The sequence below is a fragment of the Triturus cristatus genome, chromosome 2_1 (genome assembly GCF_964204655.1).
Source record: "Triturus cristatus chromosome 2_1, aTriCri1.1, whole genome shotgun sequence".
NCBI lineage: Eukaryota > Metazoa > Chordata > Amphibia > Caudata > Salamandridae > Triturus > Triturus cristatus.
Window position 1 is genome coordinate 523,791,946 of NC_140581.1, and position 27,837 is coordinate 523,819,782.

The 27,837-nt window shown below is 41.1% G+C and overlaps 1 protein-coding gene across 1 annotated transcript in view; it reads right to left on the reverse strand.

Annotated features, from left to right (window-relative positions):
- TMEM167A (transmembrane protein 167A) overlaps window positions 1-27,837 on the reverse strand; it is a 117,763-nt gene that overhangs the window by 32,552 nt on the left and 57,374 nt on the right. The window contains exon 2 of the mRNA XM_085632422.1: window positions 10,468-10,577. Coding sequence (XP_085488548.1) covers window positions 10,468-10,577 — 110 coding nt within the window. The remainder of the gene's footprint in view (window positions 1-10,467; window positions 10,578-27,837) is intronic.

A 27,837-nucleotide genomic window follows, 5' to 3' on the forward strand; every position in this document is an offset into this window, starting at 1 on the left:
ATATTTTTGGTTCATTATCGAAAATGAGGACCAGTTATGTTCCCTTGGGGTATAACAGATTGTCCCTCAATCACTATACGTTCCATCCTTGCTGAGAAATTATTTTGATCACATAATTTCTCATACAGTTTGAGGTAGCTGTAACTGAAGTTGATATGAGTCAAAAATGTGTACCAGGGGCACATCTATATACTAAATACTAAAGGGAAGAGTGAACTTTGATAACCCAATTCTGAGTTTGTGTTTCCTGTCAGTGATGAATATCGGATCAATTCTAGGACAGTGCTGGGCACCTCTAGCCAATCATTTAATCTAGTGATCTATGGTGTGAGAGGTAGCAGAGGGATTGAGAAGAATTAATGCTGCAAGTTGGTTGTTATCCAAAGGCGATAGGATAGTTTATCATATATTAGTGCTGTTTCCATTCCTCTTCCTGGTCTAAAACCAGTTTGATGGTCACTAGAAAGCTGTTGACTTCTAGATGAGCCTGTAATTGTCTGGTGATTTCTTTTTCCAAAATTACTGATCAATGGAAGAATGGAGACTAGTCAGAAATTGGGTAAATGGTGGGGTCTGCTGATTTTTTTTTCCTATTAAGCAGGGAGAGATGATTATTGTTTGTTTCGTCATAGCAAGTACAGTGTCTTGATGTATGGAAGCATTCATTTATGTAAATTGAGGTGCCAATGTTTGGGAAAACTCTCTAATCCATTTGAAGACTTATGTGAAGATTTCATCTGTGCTTCAATTTTAGCATTTGGCTAAGGGCTGAATGCCTGAAATTGAATAGTTTTTTAATATGAGGCGGGTTCAATTCTGGGAAGTTTGGCTAGTTTATGACTGATTGATATCTTGTCATGGATTTTTTAAATTTCCTCCTAGAATAATGTGCTAATGTAATTGAAAAGTCGGGAATATGGAGAAGGTATGTTTGTAGGGTTATTTGGAGCTGAGATTTCTCTGTACATTTTTAAGAGCTTACCAATAGGAGTGGAAGTAGATAAAATCAGTTTGTCATGAGCAAGTCTTGGTGATGCATGTAGGGTTTTTGAGTGTATAGGAATGGAGTCTAGAATTGCTCCAAAAATATATTTCAGCAGTACAGAAAAACTGGAGACCAGAAGAACCTTCCCACGCACAGGCAAAGAGGCAAAGCGAGGGGAAGGGGAGAAATCAAAGCAGGAATTGGAGAAGGCGGAAATTTCACTAATCCAGAGAGCGAGCAAGCAAAATTGCGACACAACTGACCTGAAATAGACTCCCTTTACATAGCACCAAGCAGGATGTGACATAATTCAAAAACTGGTTCAGCCACATCTTGGATTGGGAAAAGAAAATAACACACACAATTCCATGATATAATATAGCTTCATCAGAAGAGAACACTATTATTAAAAACACGTTTGATCCAGAAGTCTCTTCAAAATTATAGATTCTAGGATCTCTCCATGCTTGTGGCGTTTTCAGAGAATCCAGCAAGTAGGGAGGAAATCGAACCAGAATTCACATTGTGTGTCCCGAGACACGCAGGAGGAAAGATGGCGGAGCACCACAATGACGTGGCAGTCCTGACTGCTCAAACACAAACTCCAAGCAACTGTGAGTGGGGCTGCCTACAGAGCAGAAAGCTCCACTCGGGCTGGCGGAAATGAATCAGTAAGGATGAAATCCTTAGATCGTTGAACGTAGAAATTACCTTTGCCTCTGATAACCGCTCATGTACACTTTGCATTTGATTGTGTCCATCTCTGATTTGAATTCCGACAACATATGTACCAGTTTGCAACCTGCTCTTTTCAGGTCTGCTAGTTATGCTCTGAACCATGAATTTGCAGAAACTTTTTTCTGGTTTACTGTGTCTCCAAACAAACCGGGACAAATATTTCATGACCACTGGAGTATCCATTTAAATGCGAATTTTTCGAAAATGGCTGGAAGGATTTACACACAATCACATAAAGCAGGCTTTATGAGTAAGGTTCTAACTTTCTTCCAAATTTGGTGTAATTCAGTTCAGCCATTTTTTTCTGTATCAGAGAGCAAGATTTCATATGGGAATCGACATGGAAATTCAACGCCTTGAGACCTCCTCTTTTTCTTCGCCCTCTGCCTAATGGATCATGCAAAACTTTCCAGGGAGGAGCTGAAGTAGATTAACTATGTTTTTTAAGTGCTGTGCAGATTCGACAAACTGCAGCAAAGCTATTAGCAATACAAAAAATGATCTTCCAATGGAAACTCTGACTTGAGTATAACTACCCAGTGGCGACTGCCACTGTTTATATGTGAGATAATGTACCCTCTGTCATACATTATAAGGATAATAGAAGTCACTGAAGAGTTCCATTACAATACAGAGGAACGAGGCCAAATGCCAACGTCCTTTAGGACGTCACGGAACTCTGAGGTGAATTTCAATATTCTTATTATGTATGTCGGGGTACTGTATTCCTTATAATACACAGTGTTTGCAAACATGAAGAATACAAGTAGAATTTACAGCGAAATATTAAACACATCAAAAAAAGCTTTTCAAAATTTGTTTCAAATTTTTTTTTTAGAAGTCGGATTTTTTTTTTTTTTTTTTAAAGGCCACTAGACAGAGATATGTAGAAAGATTTGAACTTTTCTATAATTACCTAAGGAGTGCAAAAAATAAACATGTTGCCATAAACATCTCCTTTCTGCTTGTCACTGTACAGCTAGAAACACAGAGCACAAGATAGAAAAGCCACTGTTCCTTTTCCTTCTTTAGACCATTGCTGTTAATGATATTAATAACACTCTGTCTTTAGTAAGGTATTATAGTTGAGCAGCTACGTAATTCCTTTATATTAGGCAACGTCATTGCTTTATAATAGGTGACTGGGTGCGTCACAAGTTGCCCATTATAAAGAATTAGAGACAGGTTTTTATACAGGTGTTGCAAAATTCACATACACACACAGATACAGAATCAGGCAAAGAGATGACATAATGTAAGGTAGTCTGGTCAAACCGCAGAGGGTTTTAATTAACTCCATTGACAAAGTGTACAACTGTGTGCAATAGCGCAGCCGGCAGATAGGGGATGAGCCCTAAATACCTGGTAAAACTGTCCCTATAGGGGGCGTGCCTTGGACAAGGAAGTTGGTGGCGCGAATCTGCAGCTCCGTCCCGGGGGAACACTCTAACAATAATTTCACCGGTAATACTGCCCACATCATGATTGGAACTATCGTCTAAGGTGAGGTTTGGCTCCAGGCACACTAAGAGACCTAAATATCAGTTCGGGAACAGCCGGTAGCTGAGGATTCTGTACAGCTACATACTTTGAAACAAAATGGTGTGGCTGTTCGGGCGGATCGCCCAGAGGCTAGATCTGCCTGCTGACTTCAGTTTCAAAAGCGATGTTACAATTGAAGTAAGCAAGAACTCTCTTGCTCTCTCTCTCAATACGGCAACCTCAATAATGTCAGCCTATTTCATACTTTGCACTGGGTAAATTATAACCTGTGTGTTCTGGGTGGAAAGCTGTCTGTCCTTTGAAACCCAAACAAAAGCGGTTGCAGGGGTCTGTTTTGGGCTTTTGCGTGGAATCATGACCCTGTTAGGGTTCTTTGATTCACAAACCCGTCAGAGCATTATCCAAGCAACGATCCTATCTAGACTGGATTATTGCAACTCTCTTTATTTAAGCACATGGGGTATACGCAATATAACAACCTGGGGGCGGCTAGCAACATCGGCACACAAGGCATACAAGTGCCTTCTCACAACCAGACCGGAGCAGACAGCCTTGTGATTGTGGCTGCGGTCCGCAGTCGCTCTCTTTTTACTTTATTGCCATTCAATTATGTGCATGATCGACAGCTATTGGCAAGCCAAACTGTAACTGTAACTCACTGCAGGTTCTATCAGCGGTTTTGATTAGATCAATATTGGCTAGCAGAACTGTAACTCACCCCAAGTCACTTCAAGGGTTTTGGAATCGATTTTGGCCTAATTATGCCCCAAAATTAGCTTTTGGGCAGTATTAGTTGCATAAAATCCAGAAGCAATATGGCGGCACAACGCAGACTATTTGCCCCAGAGCAAGACTGTGTTAAGCCCACAGGCACATAACAAACAGTAACCAAATAAACAAAACTCAAAAAGGACAAAACGGATGCATGATTATTTGCCTCTTGCCTTTATGAACAATCACTTAACTAATAGCTACAGATGGGTAGCAGCCTACCACTTGGTAAAATAACAGTAAGTGAACAGCTCTGTACTTCGCCATGACAAGAGCGAGAGGGCCACCTTAACTCAACCTAATCAAGAATGTTTGCCTGTACGGTGCTTGAGTAAACAAGTTCTGCGTTGGTTTATAGATAACCCATGAGCTCTTATTGTGATAAACATAGAGAAATATTAAATCCACCATGCACGTTAAGGTGTGTAATCTCTCAACTTTCTATGAACTACATATACTCCCACAGTCCTTTACAGTCCTACTGATAGCTACCACCACAACTTTGTAATCTAACACAGCCTAGTGCCGCAAAGTGATACCTGGAGAGCTAGGCATGGAAATAAATGGCAAACATATCTCTTCTAACCATAAATTGTAGACTTGGGGACACAGAGCACAAAATGGCGAAAAAATAACCCAAAGCCAATCTGGAAAGAATAAAAGTAGATCCGCCTGACCCGAACTTATTAAAAACAAAAATGACATTAGCGCAATAATGGGAATGATCCTCAAGTAATTAGCAGAGGTCCATGACCTGGCTAAATCCACAAAAGAAAAGACAGATACAATGCAGAATAAAATACGCACAATCAGGATCGATATAAAACAAATTAATAATTTGTTGCCGAATCTGAAGAGAGAATCTGCAATCCAGAAAACTCCAAAATGAAATCCAACAAAGCCATCAAATCACTTAACATCACAAACTTGTCTCTCACCAAAGAGTTGGCCGCACTGGAAGACAGAAACAGAACGGAAACGTTCATATCTTCGGAATCCCAGACAGTGGAGGGGACCAAGCTGGCTCGTGTATATTGTTCATAGAAAAGGGCTTCCCCCAACACACGGACGTTCAGTATGATAAAGATCTGGTATTTGAAAGATCCCACAGATTACAATCAATAAAACTCCCCTGTCAAGCTGGTCCGCGACTATTTGTATGCAGACCATTACGCTATCAACATGTAGAAAACATCCTAGATTTTATGAAGAAACACAACCATACCCAAAGGAAAGGATAAAAGAGCTACATCTCACAAGACTACTGCAAAATGCAAAATCTACAGTAGAATCCATGAAAGGTTGCCAAGCCTTGCAACCAAGAATTAGGCAATAAACTACCAATTCTCTTTTTACAGAACCGGCTAAATATTGTGTGAAAATTCAGGGCATCTTGCACATCTTTACTGACCAAAAAGTGGAGTTTGAAACGGATACCTCCTCAGAAAAGTCCACAACTAAATTCAACAAACGATAGACTGCTGTCAATTTCAACAAATAAGTGTTTACCCAATAATGTCAGCCTATTTCATAATTTGCACTGGGTAAATTATAACCTGTGTGTTCTGGGTGGAAAGCTGTCTGTCCTTTGAAACCCAAACAAAAGCGGTTGCAGGGGCCTATTTTGGGCTTTTGCGTGGAATCATGCCCCTGTTAGGGTTCTTTGATTCACAAACCTGTCAGAGCATTATCCAAGCAACGATCCAATCTAGACTGGATTATTGCAACTCTCTTTATTTAAGCACAAATAAAGCTGGAATCCAGCGCTTACAGAGGGTACAAAACATGGCAGCACGATCCCTTCTTGCTCGGTATCAGAACATCTATCCAAATTACACTGGCTGCCAGTCGTAAAGAGAATATATTTCAAGACACTATGCCTAGCACATAAAATTGTCACTAAGCAAGCCCCTTCTATCCTTTTTGGCCTACTTATGTCATACTTACCACGACACTTGGCGAACAGCAGATCTGCACCTTCTATGCATTCCCCGAGTCAATAGAGCATGAGCTGTGAGCCGCTCTTTCAAGGTGCTGGCAGCTACACTATAGAACTCATTACCTGTATTCATCAGAAGTATTGACAGCCACCCAGCCTATTGAAAGGCTATAAAAACTTGGCTCTCTCTAAACTAATTTGACAGTCTCTATGTTCAACATCCAGCAATCACTTGACCTGTATCTTGGATCTTTTAGCGCTGGGACGCCCCGTCGCTGGGGCAGCCATGCGCTGTGCAAATCCCCCTAACATAGCATAATATAATAACATCTCTGCATTGTTTGATCAACATCATAGAGCCACATCTGACAGCTATATCATTGACAGACTTATATTTCGTTTGATATAGGCAGTAGAATACAGCTCATTTGAATATATACGTGTGAGTAGATTCCACTATAAGCCGCTTTATCACACTTAGCTCTGAAACGTCCTGCTACTGGTTGTTGTATGCTTTACCCAAACTAGACCCCAATTCTTAGTGATACGGTTTTCCCCATGGAGTAACCATGAATGTTACCGCCTTGAACGATATGTATGTTTTAACAGAGTTAGACACTATAGACGGCTGTTATTTCTTAAGCCGATGTGTTGCTCTTGGAGGAGCAGTTTTCCACCTTTCACAATGCCTACTACATACTTTAGGGGGGTGGGAGGGTGAAAATAACAAAATGGATACTTCTGACCTAATTGGATGCGGAGCACTAAAAGCTACTATATTAGAGGCGTGCTTCTAAAAATTATATTTAGAATGAACAAAGAAACCACCTGTAAACGGTAAATCATGGACTTAGAAGAAAAAAACATCTCCACTAGATCCAATTGCACACTAAATGAGATTGTCAAGAGAAAATATGAATACAACAAATTATTAAGCACCAGGGAAGGCATTTGGGTCAATAAACAAAAAGGGTTAGACTCTAATAGAGCTAGGGAAACCCTGGCTGCATATTTAAAATAAAAGTTACAAAGATACTCTATAAACACAATGAAAGGTGAAAACGACTTTGTTAACACTAATTCGAAGAAAATTGTCGAAATCTTTAAGGAATTTAATCAAGAATTATATGCTAATAATAACTCAGTAGATAAAAGACTGTGTGACACATATCATCACAACACAAATTTGCCTATTTTAACAGATGAGGTGAAATCGATCAATGGCCCCATCTCAAAAGAGAAACTACTAAACGCAATTAAAAAGGTGAAATTGGGTAAAGCCCAGGCCCGATGGGTATACTGCACAATTTTTTAAAACATTTCCCACTAGTATTATTTCATGATTATTAAAACTATTCACTTAATTCAGCAGCTCTGGTCAGGTCTCAGGCACATTAGCTGAGGATATCATAACTGTCATCCCCAATAAAGAGAAAGACATAATGCTGCCAAAAAACTACAAACCAATCTCATTACCAAACCTAGACTGTAAAATATAAGCAATGATACTTTCCAATACACTACAAAAATACATATCTCAACTCATACATCCATCACAAATTGGATTCGTAAAAAATAGACTATCCAATGACAATGCAAGAATACTATGCCACATCATCGAGAAAGCCCAAACCATGCTCAGCCCCGCATTAGTCGGCACGCTAGATGCACAAAAGGCGTTTGATAAGGTAAATTGGTACTATTTAAACTCGGTCCTTACAATTTATTATTTGGGTGAACAATTGATTAAAATGATAATGATGTTATAATACAAACCGGTAGCCAAGGTTAGAGCTGGGTGCACGAGCAAGGGACTACACAGGGATGCCCACTTTCACTGTCTTCTTTTTCCTTGCTTTAGAACCCTTCCTTCTTAACCTTAGGGAAAATACAGGAGTATATGCAGACCACTTCTTAACAGTCACAGAAGACACGTCCTCCTCCATTATTGCCTTAATGACATCAATCACAGTATCCTCCTCGGTTCCGAGCTATTCGCTCAATAAAGACAAATCTGACATTAAACTTCTAAATAGCCAAGTTTCTAAAGAAATTATAGGAAACTCCAGCCTTGCATGACAACATAACTATATCATATATTTAGGGATAGAATTTTCCAATAACCTCATAGACACCATTAAACACAACAAACCGATTCTCACTCGAGAAGATTAATAAATTACTAGATGATAGGTCAGAAAAGCTGTAAGACTGGACTACTACTCTACAACAAGATTTTGTAATTTCAATTTGGCCTCCCTCTATAAAATTAAGATCAATTGAAGACCATCTCTATGGTCTGAATGGTCTAAGAAAGGAATCAACCTGGTCAAACACATATGCTAAGACCGCTCTACTCTCCATCTCCATCTTGCAAGAGAAATACCTATTAGTTGACAAAGACTTCTACAAGTTAGAATAAATTATCACCCATGTTTTTCCAGACTAAATTCTTGCTCATCAATAGAACCTTCAGGACCCCTGTAAAACTGCACAAACTTAAACTATGACAAGACCCTAACTGTTAGAACTGCAGTGAACATAAGGGAGACTTTGCACACATGTTCTTCTACTGTCCCATACTTCAACAGTACGGCAAGAGTATTTTTGATTTTATTAGAAATACCCTGAGCATCACTCCCTCTCTTGAATTTTCTTATATAATACTCGGTCAACTTGATCCACAATTATCACAGGGAATAGATACGAATCTCCTAGACTTAATGTTTAAACTAACCTGCATATTGATTCTCTCCAATTGGAAGAATTCTAGCGTGGTGTCCTTCTATATGTGGCGAGAATGGCTTTTGTTTCTTAGAGGAGCAGACAATATCTCCTTACAACTCACACCCCGGCGGTCTCCCAATAGACCAATGTGGGACTCGCTTGACGCAGCTCCTCTATTATTTAAACCACCCTAGAAACACAGCTCTCACATTTTGGCTCAACAAAACAATATTCTGTAATGTTTATTCCATCTTAACTATTTCTTCACTCACTGAATGATGCACCTCATAGGGAACAAATAATTAGCTTACCCGCACTCGTTTATTTGAGTAACTGTCTACTCATTGTTTTTTTTAAAAGTGTGCGCACTAAAAACAAAATTTTCATGTTGTGTATATAGCACCATTTTTTCTTTTTCTTCCTCTTTCTTTAACTTCTCTAGTATCTACCTTCATTCTCTCACTCCTGTCTTTTTTGCATCTATTCCTTTTCCAATTGTTCTCAGTTAATATACTACAATATTGTTATATTCCGGATTTATTGTAAAGTACAAACTGTTCCTTTATTTAATTCACCGTATTGTGTTGATTATTAAAATAACTGATAAAAAGCATTTGAACGCAAAGAAACTGGCCCTATGATAAAAACTTCAGATCAAGCAGAACCAGACTAAGAATGGCTGCTGAACTCTAGGGGGAAGAATCAAGATAGAATCAACACTAGAGTGCAGGGCTCTTGGATGACTGGCACACTTCTCGATGCACTTCCCAGCTTCCCCCCTTCAGGAATGCTATCAAGGTCATCTTCTTGAGGGAAGCCTTTCTTGAATAAGCAACAAATACTGCAATCACTTCACCCTGGCCAGCAATATTCAGGGCCCCAATTCATGCATGTTGAACCACAGTCTACCCAGAGTGACTAATAAATAGTTCCTAAAATGTAAATCTGATAACCTGCAATCTTGGAGAGCAAAAAGTATCCATCAGTTGCCAAATTCCGCTGAACCCATCACAGGTAAGAAGCCAGAAGATGTCAAAAGGGTGCGATAAAAAACCCAAAACAATTTTTTAGCTAGCAATCAATGTTGCAGCGTTTCCGTCACACAGAGAAGCTATTGATTAATTCAATAACACACCTATTGCTATTAAAGTTTTGGAGGAATATGCTCTAACACGTGTTCTATTAAACAGTGTAACGGGCAGTACCTGTGTGCAAATATTGACAAAGGTATCAAGTTAATACCTGAATAAAGAAATCCGTCTGTTTCTTTTGCTGTGAAACCCTGTAGTTTAATATTAGGAATCATAAAGAAGAAAGCAAAGACAACAATATCTTACACATGAAGCACTGTGGTGCCCAACAATTTCATTTTATGGTCACATTTAAGAAATACAACTTTATGATAATAAATTAGGACAAATCTTGAAATCTTAATGCACCTCTCAAAACAGCTCACTTTTGGATCTCAAAGAACTGCAATTAATCAAAATACACGTTTGCCTGCACCTACAACAATAAGGAGTAAAGGAAGCATTAGGCATCAAGGCTTGGATAAGAAAGCAGTTAGGTAAATGTATCCAGAGCCTAGCGATCTACCTGCGAACTACTGTGTCCGTGCACAGACGTAACAAATAAAATATGGTTGTATGTACTGTAAACAGGGGATTCAGTGATATTCCTAAAGAAAGGGTTGCATGAAATCATTTTCAGACTTCTGTTTACTCTTCATCAGACAGGTGCAAATATTCTATACATGCAATGTGTGTAGGCTTAGCATGCGTCGGCTGTACACCTATTTACTTACCCGGTTTTGTTTTTGTCCAGTAAGCTAGGAGCCATGGCTCGGAGATAGGCACAGGTACATATCAGCAGAAGGATTACCGTCAGCAGACTCTGGAAATTGAATATGGCAGACTAGAAAAAGAAAATAAAAATAATTTGTAACGTTTAACACAAAATTATATCTTACTCATTAATCAATCACCTTGATGGCTATGAGTCCAGTGTGTACTTACTTTATAATCTGCAGAACAAAACGCAGCCCTCAGTTCTAAAGAACAACTTCTAAACCACAAGACCAGTTTGCTAGATGATGTTGCCGCAGACCCAGGGTGTGGAATTTAATAAAATATCTGCTTGTCCATGGGACAGGTTGCTTCATAAATCTACTTGTGCTGTAACAAAATCCACTTGTCCCTTTGGTGGCATGTAGTGTGGTGACAAATTATGGCAGCAAACTCATTATATAAGAGCTCTGATATAGCCTCTCTGATTATGCCAGGGCTCGTACCATAGTAGTGTTTGAATACTTGCAATCCCCTTATGTTGCCATGTTTCCACAGATCTACATACTGGGGTTGAACGTAGTGGTAAGCAATAGTTTCAGGGTTAGAATGACCTTTGAGTCTGTGCAAACCTACCAACTTGCATGTTCTAAGTGTATTCAACAACTCTTCTTTAATCTATTTCCATACTGAATAATGTTAGAAAATGTATTCCTGACAATAGCAGACGTAAACCTTCATCCAGAGTTGGGAAATAAGTGGTTGGAGGGAAAGTGAACTTGCAAACACTCACATTTTCCCATGAGCAAATCTACACATGCATATTTGCTCATGCTAAAATGCAGTTAACAAATATTTGCTAGGACTACTATGTCTTGTCCTCCTTCTGTAAATTCTTAGGAATTCATGAAAGCCCTATAGCTGCATTTAATGCAAGGTCAAATACTATGGGTCCACTTTTGAGACTTTCTTTAATAATTGGGCCCCTAATTTGGTCTGGCGTTGACCATGACCTTTTGCATTTATTAAAATTCTGTCTGTATCGGCTAGGTTCACTGTGAGTGACAGCATTCTACTCTTTCAGATGGAGAATATCGGCACACAAAGTAGTTTTGTTCACTGCCAGCAACTACTGTGGCAGTGTGTGCTTTTTGTGACCAAAAACAATTTTTGCTTTTGCCAATGTTTGTTAAGATGGGGACTGGCAGCTCCCACACCAATAAGGTGTTCAAAACAATGCATACATTGACAAAACTAAAAAGCTGACCACCAATTTGAGACCTACTGGCTTTGCCAATGCTTGTTTATTATGGTTTCCCATAATCTTATTGAAACTAGTTACACGGATTTTCCATTATGAATATTTTTGGGAAATATTAGCATGCATCAACACGTTACTAAATGCTGCTGCAAAGAAACGGTACCTGACATTTTACAATAGTTTAGCTGAATGTTTTCTTTCTTGCTTTAATTTTTTTATGATCATTTTATTTTGAAAGCAAAGAATCATCAATCTTGCTTTCAAGCTTCTGCAAATATTTGCATCAAATCAGAGAGCATTCTGGGAGCATTATACATAGCCTCATATTGCTAAACTTTGAAAACGTGTGTACACATTTTATACTGGCACCACTGTCAGTAGTGCAGTCAGAGCTTACAACATTTACTTAAAGCGCTCACCCTAATAATGAAGGCTTTCAAATAATGAACCATGAATACAAGTTTGAACAGCATTAACATATGGGAAAAAATATTACCTTAACTGCACACCGTGCCCTTCCCTGATCCATAATGTGGTACTGCAAACTGGCAGCCGAAGGACAAAATACATATGAAAACTTGTTGCCCTTGACCCTAACAATATGTCCTGGGCGTCGTACTATAGGAATTCTACATCCCCGAGACCTATTCAACTTTATAGAAAAGAACACATTCAAACTCGCTGCTGAAGCTACATTTAAACAGTTATTCTTTGTAATAATTTGTTTCTTTATGAAGTGTAAGCTTGGTGCTTCTAAAAAGGTGCAATGAAACATTTGTTTGCCATTGCAACTTGCTCTAAATGTACCCGACATCCTAAGTGACATGGGAAACATCAGTTAAATAGTCCTCTTGTCGCTCAACATGTCACAAAATCGTGCTATGGAGACATTTATAAAAATATATTCTTAATACTAATATGCACTGAAAATATTTAAAAGTGCCCAAGCTTAGAAAAGAAGGAGTTACATACAGGTAATAAAGGAGGGCGCTTTCCCCAGGGCCCCTGGGATCCCATGCTGGAAGCTAATGGCAACTAATTAAATCACTTTCATAAACAGAAGACTGCCATCCATCAGAAGTAGTGATGGTGAACCACCCAGCTACAAACTTTAGTTGTGTAGCCAAAGAGCAACATTTAAGTTTGAGAATCAGATGGCCTCCGTCTACACAACATCGCTTCAACTTCTCTGATTTCACCTTTTCTCTCTTACTACCCCAAGCCAACCCTGCTGGTATACTATTCAAGGTCGCCCACACACTTAGAGGGATCGGATGTAAGCAGCCTTGAAAGACTTGTAAGCACCCAGGAAATACAATAATTTCAACATGTCTGCCTTCCTGCGTCAACACCAGCAAAGACTTACAAGATCCAGGGGACTTCTGCAAGTTTCTGATTACCTTGTGCGTGTTCAGAACATGCCACCTGTCTACCTTATGAGTGAGATTAATTCTGAACCTGAAACAATCTACCCCACAATCAAACGGCAATGATGACAGACCTCGATCCATTACATGTTTGTGAACTATTCAGTAATGCTATATTTGCATTGCTGCTCCATCATACGTTATTCTCTGTTGTGCATATTTGGGGAGTTGCTACCTAAGCCCAAATCCAAGCCATTCAAATAACACAAAGCACTTTTACCAATCAAATCAGTTACTTAGCAACATTGATGCTCTTTCTGGTCAGCACTCTGTCTAACTGTAGAGTTATCATCTTCTGTACCTTCCCAGGGACTAGACTGGATCTGAAACCCAGTGGCAAAAGTGGATCTGCGCATAGGAGACTGGAATCCAACCAAACGTGTCTACTAGAGACTCTGGAAGCGAAACCTATAGAGTGCAGAAGAGTGGGCACTGACTGTTTTGGAAATTTGAAAATAGGTACTAAGGGTGCGCCCCACTGGGAAATAATACCCTGCGTCACCTTGTGCAACCAAAATCTGTGATCGGCAAAATGATGGCTGCTGAGTTTGTCTGCCGAGATGTTAATGGACCCTGCAGATTCAATTAAAGGGGCTGAATGGGAATAAGACACCAGCAGAATGCAAAATGCCAAAAGCCCAAGTCTCAGAACTATCAAGGCAAAACAGCAGCTTTGCCTGAAACATCAGGATCACAGTCTGAATAAGCCGGACTCGTTGCTGAGGTGGACAGGCCTTCATGGTGATCGACTAATGAACGACCCTGATAAAGGGAATCGTCTACACAGGCCAGTGATGGGATTTGGGTTTGGTGATGGAGAACCCCATGTAATACTGTTGTCTGGTGGTGCCTGTAGGTGGTCTGAGGCAAACTCACCTTCAGCAGCTAGTCACTAGCACTACAGAAACATGTATATCCCTGACTAGTGAAGATGTGCCACAAAAACTGACATCGCCCTCATTAAGACCTAAGGGGATGATGTAAGGCATAAGGGTAGAAAGGTGAATTGGAAGAGGACTGAACCACAACAAAATAGAGGTATTTCTTACAGGAATGAAGGTCCAGCACATGAAAGTACTAGTCCTGGGACACCATTCAGGACTCGTAGTCCATTCCAGCAGGACCTGAACAAGTGTAATCATTCTGAATAAAGCATATGGAGGTGCACCGGTTAAAGAAGTCCACTCAAACATATTGTATCAAAACCTTTATTTTCTCTTTTATCATCGCTTTTTCTTTATTTACATATACTGTCCAGCCAACGCGTTTCGTTCCATAAACAGTAGGAACTTCATCAGAGCTTTATCTTCTAAGACCGTATGTGGTTTTCCGAAAAACATTCAATATCCTTGTTCAAGCTAGGTACGCTGACAACTTAGGGATTTCCCCGGGGCATCATCGTGCCTCTCGTTTGATACCCTGCTAAGTATCCGTCGCCTTGTTTCACTGAAATATTGACAGCTCTAACTAGGGCACCCTTGTCCAAAATTAGCCCTGCTTATGTTCTGTGACTCCAAGACCAATCAGAGGCTGGTCTCTAGTTTCCAGATGACCATACAGTGCATCAGGGACAATATGTCACATGTTTGGTTCAATGCTACAAATAGACATTGTGAGGGCCCATAAAAGACACAGGTTTCAGAAATGCGCAGCACGGCTTGATTCAAGTCGTTTTGGGGGGTGATATCCCTGCACACTGCTATAACAAGATTTTTAAGAGATTCAGTGAAAAACAAAATCAATACGAGAGGAGCTCCTGAATGCACTTTCAGCCAAGGATAAAGAGAAGTGACGTCAGTGTTTAGCGGTGGTGCCTTTAAGTGTCTCTGTGTCAGCACGCGGGCCGGAGTTGCGACACAAGCCAATGGCGTCACCCGTCAGTACCCAAGGGCTATTTCAAGAGTTTTCAGAACCAGCCTGGCCTCTGGGAAGACTCACAAGGTAAGGAATTTGTATACATTAGAAATATAAAGCTGGCAATCAGACAGAACAGGACACAATGTTTGAGGAGCTGCAGAAAAAGGCAGGAGTGAAAACAAAGAAAACGGACAAAAATAACAATTCTTCCAACCAGCCATGAACAATGTAAATGTTTATTGCAACAAACAAAAGGGCATGTAATGGCTACTTGCTTTCAGTACTCACTCATCAGCAAAAACAGCTCTACTACATTATTAACAATGCCTTTACTGTTTTGACTGGTGACGTAGAGGGTGTTTGAGCGAGATAACACATATGATCTTAGTTTTTTGGTGCTGAGCATTTAGTGGCAGAGGGTTAGAGATTCAGTAAATGGTCTTTCAGCCTCACCCACCAACGATTTTACTTTTACATGACGAAATGCTTACATAATTTTTTTTGATAAGACATACCTAGGGAGAAGTTATTCACAAAAACAGAAAACCATTATGACAATACAAAAAAATTAAAAGACCCACTAATAATATAATCACAAAAGCAGTGTCCCGGAATTGAACATAGTTTCTATCTGAAAGTTGACGTGTGCACGTGAAATGAGCTTTACAGCCCTGACTGAAAATGATTTACGACCTGCATGTGACCCCTGAATCAATGTGTAATCAGCAGCAAAAGTCTCAGACGAACGCAATGGTGAAAAGGTGCATAATTGATGAATTTTTAGATAAACATTCTGGCCAATGTGGTGTACTGCTCTGAAGACGTGGCATAAAGACTTGAAAACAACGCTTGTTTCTACCGAGAACCAGTGCAAGGTTTTGGAAAATGGCCCTCTCTGAAGGGTCATGCAAAACATTTTGCATGCCCCTCCTCTTTTTCTGACCTTTTTGTTGGCCTTAGAACTCTGAGCCATTTTACTCAGATAACCAGTGCAAAAGTGCATGGGCTTTCTTCTCTAAACATGATTTAATTGATTTTCACCCGTTTGGCATATTTAATCTGCTTGTAAGTCCCTTATAAAGTGGTATACCATATACCCAGAGACTGTAAATTAAATGCTACTAGTAGGCCTGCAGCACGGATTGTGCCACCCACACAAGTAGCTTTTCAAACCTGTTTCAGGCCTGCAACTGCAGGGCCTGTGTGTGCAGTTTGCTGCCACTTTAACTTGGCATTTAAAACCCTTTGCAAAGCCTTAAACCTCCCCCCCTTTGTATTACAGCTAAATCACTCATAGGGATTACCCTTTAGGGCAGGGTGCTGTGTAAGTAAAAGGTAGGACATGTACTTTTAAGTTTTGCATGTCCTGGTAGTGACAAACACCCAAATTCGTTTTTTACTACTGTGAGGCCTACACCTCCCATAAATTAACATTAGGAATTCCATAATACACTTTTAAACTGTAATTCCTGATTACGAAGAAGTAGTTGTGTCATGTTTTATATCAATGGAATGCTAATGATAAATCCTCTTTACTAATAAAGTTGGATTTAACCTTACTATTTTAGAAATGCAACTTTTAGAAAGTGGGCACGTATCTGCTCCTACTGCTCTTTGTGCCTCTAGCCTCTCTCCAACACATGTCTGAGGTAGGTGACAGCTTCACTTTGTGCATTCCCTCTAGACAGCCACAAACACAGGAAGATTAGGTGTGTCTGAGCACTCATCTGCATTCTGATGGCCCTTCCTGGGCAGTAAGGGAGGGAGGCGCCGACACTTTCAACTGAATAGGCAGTGTCCTGTTCGCACACAAAGGGTTCATTACCCCGTACTGATAGTCTAGAGCCAGGGCTGAGATGAAAGCACCTGTGTGCACTTCAAAGACCCTTCTTTGAAGTCACCCTCACTTCAAAGGCACAATTGGGTGCAAGTACTGGGTCTCTGACCCTACGAAGGCAGTACACTACTGGACCTGTGAAGAACTATGACAGGTAGAAGGACTGCTGTGCTGCTACAGTACTGCCACTCTGTTGGACTGCTGCTCTGGAAGAACTGCTTTTCTGCCCAGATGTGCTGCCTGTTGCCAGCTGCTTGATACCATCTGCCCTACTGAGGAAAATAACTGGACTCATCTCACATGAACCCGGAGTGACTCCAATGGCTTGCTGACTTTCCCCATGTTCTGAAGCCTCAGGGCCATCAAAGCCTTCCTAAAACTCTGCAACAGCACCTGGACTCTGCCTTCTGTGGGTCCTGCCTTGGCAAGTCGTGCCAACTCAGTCCTGGGCCCTTGGAGTGCTTTTCTGTGCTTTCCCAGCAGAATCCTCACACTGACCACTTTGCACAGATGGGAGCCGATCCATCGCCCTTCCATGCAGACGCAGCTGCTGCCCAACAACATCGCTGCAACAGACCGCGCTATTCGACTACAGACGTCGTGGCTCGATGACGACGCATCGTCTGCATCGTAAAGGAAGTTCATCGACGAGGCTTCACTGGCTACGGGTATCGTAACTTAAGCATCGCCTCCTCTGCTCCTCGCATCGGGTCCTTTATGTCGACGCTTTCTCTATCCAAGGTACTTTTTCAGCTGGACATGCATGAGTCCTGTAGCCGGCCTGCCCTCCATCACGGTCGGCCGAAATTTGGATTTACCCCAGTCTAGTGCGACCAGTTGTCCCTGGTAGTAGCTTAATGACTGTACGCACTATATTTTGATTTAATCTTCCAAAATTCACAGCTCCGGATCTACTAATTGAATATTTGTCATTTTGGTCTGGTTTTCCTCAGAAAAATATAATCTATTTTTCTAACTCTATTTGGATTATTTTTGTGGTGGTTTCATTCTGTTACTGTGTGTGTGTTGCACAAATACTTTACACATTGACTCTTTAGATAACTCTGACTGCTCCGTGCCAAGCAACAAGAGGATGAGCACAGGCTATTTTTTTGTGTTTATCTAGCTTACCCTGACTAGAGTAGTTGTTCCTGCTTGGACAGGGAACACACATCTGCCACCAGAACCCAATTTCGAACACAAGGCGTCCTGTGAAGGGTGCAACACATGGAAGTTAACATGTGTGTCTGCAGTGGGGTTTATGCTTACCTGTGGCAGGGTACAGTACATGAGAGCCTGTGTGTGTTTGTGGTCTGCATGCGTGCAAGGATGTAATGTGTACTTGTGAAGGGCACCATACATGGAAGTCTCTAGGGTTTCGTTTTGGGAGACCCAGGGCTTGCTGGAGGAGCATGTGGAGGTAGAGGAGACCCCAAGACGGGTTTGTGGATTGCTGCATTCCTGAGATCTGGCTGCAACATACACTGAAGGAAGAGCAAGCTCTTCAGTACACTTCAAAAGGGCTCTTTGAGTCTGAATGAGGTTCTCGGTCTAAAGGGCCTTAACATATCAAGAGGAAGGACATGGGACTAATTAAAGAATCATAAAGAGTAGAACTGGGGGCCTTAGTAATTTTTGATAAATAAATATGGGGGAAGCTATATCCATGTGTGATTCTCGAATGGAGTGGGCCTTTCAAAGTGGTTAACCCCTAGAACATGAACATATCTGAGTAAGGACATGGGGCTAATTAAATAATCATAAAGAGTAGAACTGGAGGCCTTAGTAATTTTTTAATAAAAAAATATCAGGGAAGCTACATCCATGTGTGATCCTCCAGAGGAGTGGGCATTTCAAAGTGGTTAATCCCCAGAACATGAACTTTAAAGACAGACATTAAATCACATTTGTGTCTGAAAATGGATTAAAAAGAGGGGAGCTTGAGACTTCCAAACTGTCTAACTAAAGCTGCATGTGGAGAAGCTCAGCACATGTACTTCCTATTGTGACCAGGGCTGGGGACTGAGGGTCTGACAGTCTCCCTGCTGGGTGAAGGTGCATCACTCAAGAGACTCAAGATCACTCGCCATGGAACCTGAGACACCAGCTTCTGCCTGAACAGAGAGACCTTTGGGCCTGTGAGAAGGAGATCACCTGGACCATAAACCAGTGGAGATCCTACCGACTGGATTCTGGTAAGCGGAGTGTGTTTTTCTGGTCTGTCGAAAACAGCGCACTTACTCGGTTGACTAACCCGTATGCCAGGTGGGAGCCGCTGAGAAGACTGGACCGCAGCACCGATCAGGCCCTTCACCCATGTGCACTGTAGTGACCCTCGGATGCCAGGTGGGGGCCACAGTTATCAATTAGGACCACCACTCTGGAGCAGAACTGTTACAAGAGAAGGGCCGTCACCTTGTGCAGTGCTTTGACTCAAAGAGAGCCGTTGCTTTATTCTTGTTGCTTGCCAGGTGGGGGAAGCAGTGAAGACTGAAGGCCATCACCCTGTTTCATCACTGATAAGGAAGAGGGCTGTCGCCCTATGCAATGCTGTGACCTGAAGGGGCTGTTGCCTTGTATGCGCTGTTATAATCCGCATGTGTCAGGGCGGGGCCATTGCCCTAGGACAGCATACAGCTGTGAAGATGAAGCGGGTCGTGAACCATGGCGGGGGAGCATCAATTCAACTACCCAAATCAAGCAGCACCTAAGTCCCTGCTACTGGACTTAGAGAGAGAGGTTTACCATGTGACCATAGGAGTGTCATGAATGCCTGCCTTTTCGATCACAGCATTCAGACGTCTGCTCACCGCGAGGCCACCATTGCATGCTGGGAGACTCCAAACCGCCACTCAAGTGAGGATGGGTAAGACTGAATACCGGGCCGCTGGACCTCTGGAGGGCGGGGGGGAATATCCTCTGACCATCTGCGTTGCAGGGACGCTTTAAATTTTATCAAGCCATTGTGAACATCTAAGGCTTGAACTCGCTACAGGGGCCTAGCTTGGATGTCACCTCATGTAATTGGGGAATAACAGCTCTCCTTAGTCAGGGAGGTGGTAATGGAGAAGCTGACCAGTGTAATGTCAGTGGGACAACCTTAAAAAGGCTGTGTTTATTATTTGTGATGGGCAGTATTATACTTTGTGTTCATATATAAATATAAATACTACTTTTACATAAAAGCAAGTATCTGAAAAGACAATCATTTATTGGGGTTGCTGGATTTATTTTGAGTTGTGAGCCTGTGTGCACCCTACACAAACTTCCTCCTGGAGAACCCCAAGACTGCTCAACCTGCACTACAATTGAGAGTTAAGTGCTGAAGCTGTACTTGCCCATTTGCTCAGAGCTGGACTCGAGACATAACGAGTAAAAGGCCTCACCCACCACTGTTGGGCCTGGTAGCTCCTTCTTGCCCCGTGGCCCTCTGAGCAGGGTTTCTGACATCTGATCAGCAGGATATAAAACAGGAGTTTCCGGGGCCAGCTCCCATGAGAAGGCAATTAATGCTTCCATTAAGAGGAGGTACTACTAGTCTTCCAACACATTACAAACCGGAGGCAATTGAACTATTGCAATTTTTGCTATAGCTATATATCCCTTCAAGATATTCATAAACAAAGCAAACTAATGTTATGTCTTGATTTAAAAGACAATGCAGAACTCTGTGTATATAAGGGTATGAATATAGCGCAAACCTTGCTTTAAAGCAATGGTGGGCTGCATTATAGAAAGGATGGGGCCTTGATTGTACACAAGAAAATTAGAGCATTTTGCCTGAAGTGAAGCTCAACAGAGAACACAGCACTGCTCAAAGAAGCATCTGCTCTGGGTCACCTGAACTTTAGGTCAAGAGCGCTTACACCAAAGCATGAATGTTTTAACAACGTGGATGAGATGGAGAGTGAATAGGCCCAAAATGCTGATGAACAATTGGAAAAACCTGAAGGCTATGGCTACAACCTATAATCATGGGCTTACAAACCATATCTTACAGTGCCAATCCAACTGCTCCATGGCTCCAACGTGTTTGCAAATCAGACTCACTGGTATCAAATGGAATATCATTTTCAGCTAATAGCACATTGGCTGAGAAAACTTTTAAGACACAAACTCAAAATTGGGCAGAGGCTCAGATTAGTTTAGCAGGAAACTCCAATGTTCTCAAACATGTACCTGTTCTCCAACATTTTCCCCAAAAATTACCTGTTCTGAGTTTTCCCCAATAGTTTGGGATAGTGTGGATTTTGGTGCTTAATATAATCATGCTCTAGTTGCAGGGCTTTTCCCCGGTGAAGGTATGGCCAGGTTGACCTGCGGACATTTAACAATGGGGATCAGACTTTATGACACTATGGGACTAATTAGGATGTCGGTCGGAAAGCCTTTGACGGACATCCCTAGTTTGACTTCCAACCGCCGTATTACAATCATGGCGAATGGAATTCAAGCCAGCAGGTTAATCCGGCTGACTTCCAATGGGCTCCAGGAGCCTGTTGGCCAGTCGGAAGGGCCACATATTCCCTTGAGGAAGGCGTTTCCGCCCTTCGGGATTATGATGGCACTTTCCGAGAGCAAATCCATGCCGGCCTTTCTGACATGGATTTGCTTTTGGAAAGTGCCTTTGGGGGCCCATAGCAGGGCCCCCTTCACTCCTGGCCCTCCGGTTGGGGGCTGTGAATCTTTGCACTGTTAAATGCCTGCCACATGGTGCGGGGATTGACACAGACTCCCATTTCTCTATGGGAGCTTGTGCTGTGGCCGCAGCACAAGCTCCCATAAAGAAATGGGAGAATGCGACCTCCGACCTGAGGTGTGTGGTAAAGTCTGCAGAATTTGTAATTCCGACCCGTATGCAGGGGATTACATCTTCTGTCCCGGTTGTAATCAGGGTACAAAGTCATAAGTGACTCTCGATAATACTTCCTTTGTTATTCGTATTTTAAATTAATTATGACATTTATCTGATTTGGGAATCACAATCCAGAAATGTCGGTAGTATGCTACATTCTATCACTTTATAGTATTATATGAGTATGCGCTCGTCACTGATAAATGTTCAGGAATAACACCTATTTTTATTGACCCAATACATAAGATCATCTGGTGCACAGATACATGACCTTGATAAAAAGAAAATTGTATGGCTATGGTGGTTGCACACATTTTGAAGGGTTTACAATAAAATTGATTTCTACTTTCACTTTATGTTCATTGAACTCGACGAATTTCGGGGGCGTCAGTTTCTCTCAGGTGCAATAAATACCTTTATTAGGCCCTGAAAGTAGATTCAATATCTTTACTTTTCATTGTGTTGTGCTTTGTCATATTCAACAATGTACTTCATATTTTTGACATGTGAATTTATATCTCCCACTAATAATGTATATAACTCATAAATTATATACATTCCCAATATCTATAGAAATAAGAACAGCCCTTCGTCATATTTAAGTCTTAGCATGTAAGGTCGAAAACAAACCAACAATCTTGACCTTTCCTTGTTTTTATTTCAGTTTCTGATTAGATCTGCCAGGATGTTCAGTAGGTTTGAGTAACCCAGGAAATCGCAGAATTCTGTCATCGCTATTTTGCAGCTCTTGAAAATGTACTGCCACTGGGTACCATTCATCACTGCGTCTAATGCCTCACATATGCACCACAATTTCCAGTGATTCGTACTTCCTGGATAAAGAAAGCCACATGGGCACTGTAATAAGCGTGTTAATAAATGTGCTGGTCTGAAACTTAATGCTAATATAACATGTAATCGCTTTAATCTTAAATTATAAACGAGCCGGAATCAGAAATCCGATCTGGATTAGCAGATGCTATAGGTAGCAAGCACATTGGTCTAACCAGTTTATGGGGAAACAACTACTAACCTCTGACAGGGATTCTGTATCGGGGAAGGCCTAATAAGCAATATAAATGAAATGCACAAATTTAACAAAATACTAGTCTTTCTGAGAAAGAACATTTCTGAAAGTTAGTTTTTATTTAGGTATCTATAGAAGAGAAAGATAGCTAAAACGGGTTGCACTACTACGGGTTTTCAACAAATACCATATCAATACCGTTTATAGCTCGCCGTGAGAAAATGACAATAGATTTGCTACACTTGGGTATAAGACTTGGACCCCAACAATTAAGGTAAAAATAGACATTATTGGTTATTGTTACTGTATAGCCCACAATTCGAAGGCTTGAAAGATATAGGTAAAGCGTAAATAGAAAGTCAGAAAAAAAAGGAAAGGGCATAAATAGAGGAAAGTAGGGTAAAAAGGTTGGAAAGGGGGTGGGATGTAATGGGGTGAGGAGGGTCTTACTGTAGAATTGTCTGATAGGTGTGATCAAGAGGTGTATGTCCTTGTGGAAGAGAAAAAGGGACATGTGTTTGGGTATATCCAGAGGGTTTTAGGCATAGGTATAGTTTTAGAGGTTTAGAGCGGCTACCATCAAAGCTGTTGTTGTGAAGAATCTACGCTTCTTATAAAATACACCCAAGCACATCAACTATGATAGAAGATGTTCTTAGAGTTATCCAGAGAGGATGGTTTAAATACCAATTGTTATGAATAGGTCCAAAAGGGGAAGGTCTTGTATACTGAGATGGTTCGGAGACCTAGAATGATATCGTTGTAATCAAATGTTATTTTGGAATGGAAGATATTGTTAATAGTTTGGCCGATCTGGTTCACAGGGGTTGGATATGTTTACATTTGAAGAGCCTACTCTTCATGTCTGCTGTGGATTTTGATTAACTCCAACAGGGAGGAAATGGGAGGAAATCAGAACAAATCAGAGTGTATACCTGGGGTTCGGAAACATTGGTGCAGCGTCCAGAATTTTGCATTGGTAAAGTAATGGTGAATTTCTACTTTGTAAGGAGAGTCTCCATATATTAGTCCAATCTTTTTCAGCATGAGGTAGCGTGTTGGTCTTGGAACACAAGACTTCCAGGTTTTTGGGAATTTTGATATCATTTTTACTGTTGCACGTGTAGGCACCTGTATGTTTCTGCTAATATATGTTCCTGAGAGGATATTTTCTACAAGACGTTGATAGTTTCCAGTTTGTGCGGAGTATCTAGATTTCCTTAAGGCGGCTTTGAGGTTCAAATATTTGTAGAAGTCGAGGTCTGTTAGACAGAATTTTTCTTGTAACGTGGAGAAGAATAATGGATTTCCTAAACTACGGTCTTTAATGAACAGTACACCTTTCTCTACCCAGTCATTCCAGATGATAGCTTTCCCATATAACAATATTTGCTTTAAGGTACATGGAAGTTATCTATGAGCCACGAATTTTATTTTCAAATTTCTTGTCCAGAGGTCTCAGGCAGTCATTGTGTCACTTAATATACTACGTGAGGAAGACACCTTAAGTTTGCTTATGGCAAGTGCATTAATGAGAGAGAAGGGTTTTATTAGTTCATCTTTTTTTCTAACCAATGGGATTAGGCAGACTTATTTGTTTCCAACCATTGCTTTACCAAGAAGGTGGTTTGATGGTTCTAGAAATTGGGGACCTCGTGTCAGAGTTTGTTTGTTTTTAATTTAGTCCTAATAATTCTAGCTTTTTTGTTTTTCCAGTTAAACTCTGCCAGCAATTTGGCTAGAGACTTGCAAATGTTTGTTGAGAGGTACGCTGGGAACATGCTAGAGCGGACGTTGACTTTATCTGTTTGGTTTGCCATTTGAGCCCGGAGTTGTCAATTACCATCAAGTGACATATGTTATTTAAGGGGAGTACTTCTGTTTTCGCATGAATGAGCGAGTAGCCAGACACAGTTGTGTTGTGAAGATCTCTGAGATGGAAAGCTATGCATCCATGGTAAAGAGTACTGTCAGTGTAAGATACCGATTTTTGTGTAGTAGAGGGAAATGATGTTTGATGTACCTTTAATTTCTCTGTATGACTGAAGTGCAAGAAAAGCTTTTCCGAATATAGTAGTATAGCATTTTGAGTGGATTTCTAGGAAGATGCAGGAAAGCCGTCTGGGTCAAGGGCTTTTCCTCACTTTAATGATTAGATGGCTTGGCCTATTTAAGTTCTTTGAATAAGTTTGCTATGATCAAGAGATGCTCAGCATAGGGAGTACTAATTTACTATGGTATTTATTGCATTTGTCTGCACTGGCTAGCCTGTGTGGAAGTAGTCTAAAATATGTTTAGCTTCTGTATGAGTGGTGAACACTGATCTTTGATAGCTGTAATGTGGTTTTTGTTACTTTTAGCTTCGATGTACTTGGCTAAGAGTTTCAAGGTGGTGCTGGGATTAATGGTATTTCTAGCTTTAGCTTCACTTAGACTAATTGTTCCATCAAATTAGTATATAAGGGTTTTATGTTTGAGTAGGATAGAAGTGTCTCTGAAGTGTGTTAGTCCTTTTTCTAGTTTTTTAATTTCTATTTCCAGGGAGTTGAGTTTAGCGTTCATCGCCTAGTTTTTGTAGCCATTATGCCAATCGAAAAGCCTCTTATGGTGGCTTTTATTGCAGCCCATGAAAGCTCTGGAGAGTGGGACGATCAGTTGTTTTCTCTATAGAAATGTTCAATAGCAGAAATAACTGATCATTTATTTTCGTTTTTTTCATTCTCCAGATTTTAACTGCATTTTTGGTGAGATATATCCAAGGAGATACAGGTATGATCAGAAATGAAAATGGTTTAGATTTTAGGGTTATACACTTTGGTCATCAATTAAGTTTTAGTTAATAAGTAGTCTATTGTAGTTAGTGAATTGTGGATTCAGCGTCGGTGGGATTGTGTAAGTGGCATGGCTCATAACATTTGTGCGTTTTGTGTAATTGTTTCATCAGTCTATGCGATTTGCTTGGTCAGTAGATACAAGATGAGATTCTATCAAGAGTTACGTCCGCAGAAAATGACCACCTAGCCTGTGAGCTCCGTCATGCCTAACCACAAAATCGGCTCAACCTACTACCACAGAGACTTCAAAGATTGCCGGTTATGCTGCCATGCGTGCCTCCGAGGATATGGTCATCGCGCTGCCAGCTGCAGAAAAGTACTTCTTTGGATCTGAGCTCCCAAGGGGATCTTGTTCCACATGGGCTGCTGCAGGTGCCCGCCTGACCTCACAATAGCCGCCATGAGGACACCATATTAAGTGAAGGGATACCTCATTTGCATGGACCTTCCCAACTATGATCCAAACTCAGAACAAGTGATCTCAATACCTGCTGCACACCCGTTGCATGGTAGGTGTTTTCTACCAACGTTGTTGTGCTCACCTGATGCTGAACAACACAGGGGACCTATGGAACTTTGCCTGGCCCTAAGAGGGTCACTGCTGAAGCACAGTACTCTTCTAGAATCATCCTGGCACTTACAGCTATCATCTCTCGTCAAGCAGATTTGCAGGCATTATTGTGGGCTATTCTCCAGTTGGGAGGCAAATTATAGTGACAAATTTAGGCCCAGAACCAACTGGGTCCCATCCCAATTACCAAACGCCACATATTATATATATACATCCAGCCACCCTCACCAACCGCCCTGAACCAGGCTCAAAAAGGGCGACGTACTCCGTTATCATGGCTGATCCAAGAACACATAAGGCAAGGGAAGCAAGGGTTAATTTAAGGATCCCAAACCAGCGCAAAAAAGGTCTAAACAGGAGCCCTTCATCCCAACTGCCCTATCAAATTGAAGGCTGACAACAACGCAGCATTAGACGTAATGATTAAAATGCTTGATATGCTGAACATCCTCACAAAATCTACTAAGACCACCACGCAATCAATGCAGATTGACCGCTCATCTAAAAAACAAGAAATGCTATCGCTAGGATGCAGGGTCACCGAAGCAGAATCGTGTTTAAATCTCCTGGAAGACCACAAGCATAGCTCGCAAAGACATTAACAAACACTACTGCGAGGCTGACCCAGTTGGAGAGTAACATCATGGAGTTAGACGATAGAAATAGGGGTAACCTGCAAGTGTTTTGGGCTCCTAGAAGGAGAGGAGGGACAAGCTCCATACTGTGCAGCATTTATAGCAAAATGGATCCCTCAAGTGTTAAGAATAAACTTCACAAAGGACTATGAAACAACACAAGCTTACAGAGTGCTCACCTACATCCCCAAAACCAGTGATGCTCCAAGATCCCATATTTTCAGACCCCTTTGATACTTACACACAGAGGCAATCCTCACACAGATAAAGGATATGCAAATGATTAAACAGTAAGGCTCCTACATTGGGATCATCCGAGACTATTCTAAAGACACTGTCAAAAAAAGGAAAGCGTTCCTGTACCAGCGTCAACCTCTTAAGAATATGAATATTTATTTGCTTGCATGGTTAAATAAAACCTTTCCATCAACAAAACAGTAACATTACACCGACCAATAAAATAGTTGCGCAGAATGATGTACATTGGATCAAATGTAGGTTTCATTACACATAGATAAAAAAGGATTCTTAAGTACAATGTAGTGACAGATCGAAAGTGCAGTGATCCAAGCACACACAAAACAACAGTGACATTATAGAATGGGTTAAAATTACTTAATATGAAAAATAGATTTTCAGAGTAAACGAGGAGTGGATCAAGGAGGTGCCATGACACTTAAGGTGACATTTGTGTAATATACTTAGCTGTTGAGCAAGTTCCAGAGTATTCCCTGTTTCGAGCCTTATTTATATGGGTATGCAGCCATTTCTTCGTTGTCCTTATGTATCAGTCATGTGCTTCTGTTAGTTTCTTTTCAACATTGAGGAGAAATCTCACGAAACGGCAGCTCAACTGTAAGTCCAGTGGGGAAAAACAGGGCAATACCACCTGCCTGCATGGTTTAATTCATATTTGGTTAAAGAGTGGGTGTCACATTACTTTTCCCTCTGCCAATAATTCCTTACAAGTGCATACTAAGAACAACATGTCTTATTTCCCCTTTCCACACAGTCAGTTGCAATCAAGTTGCATTTCCAAGGAGGTAGGTGTGATGGTAGGATTCCTAGTCAATATCTTAGGAATGT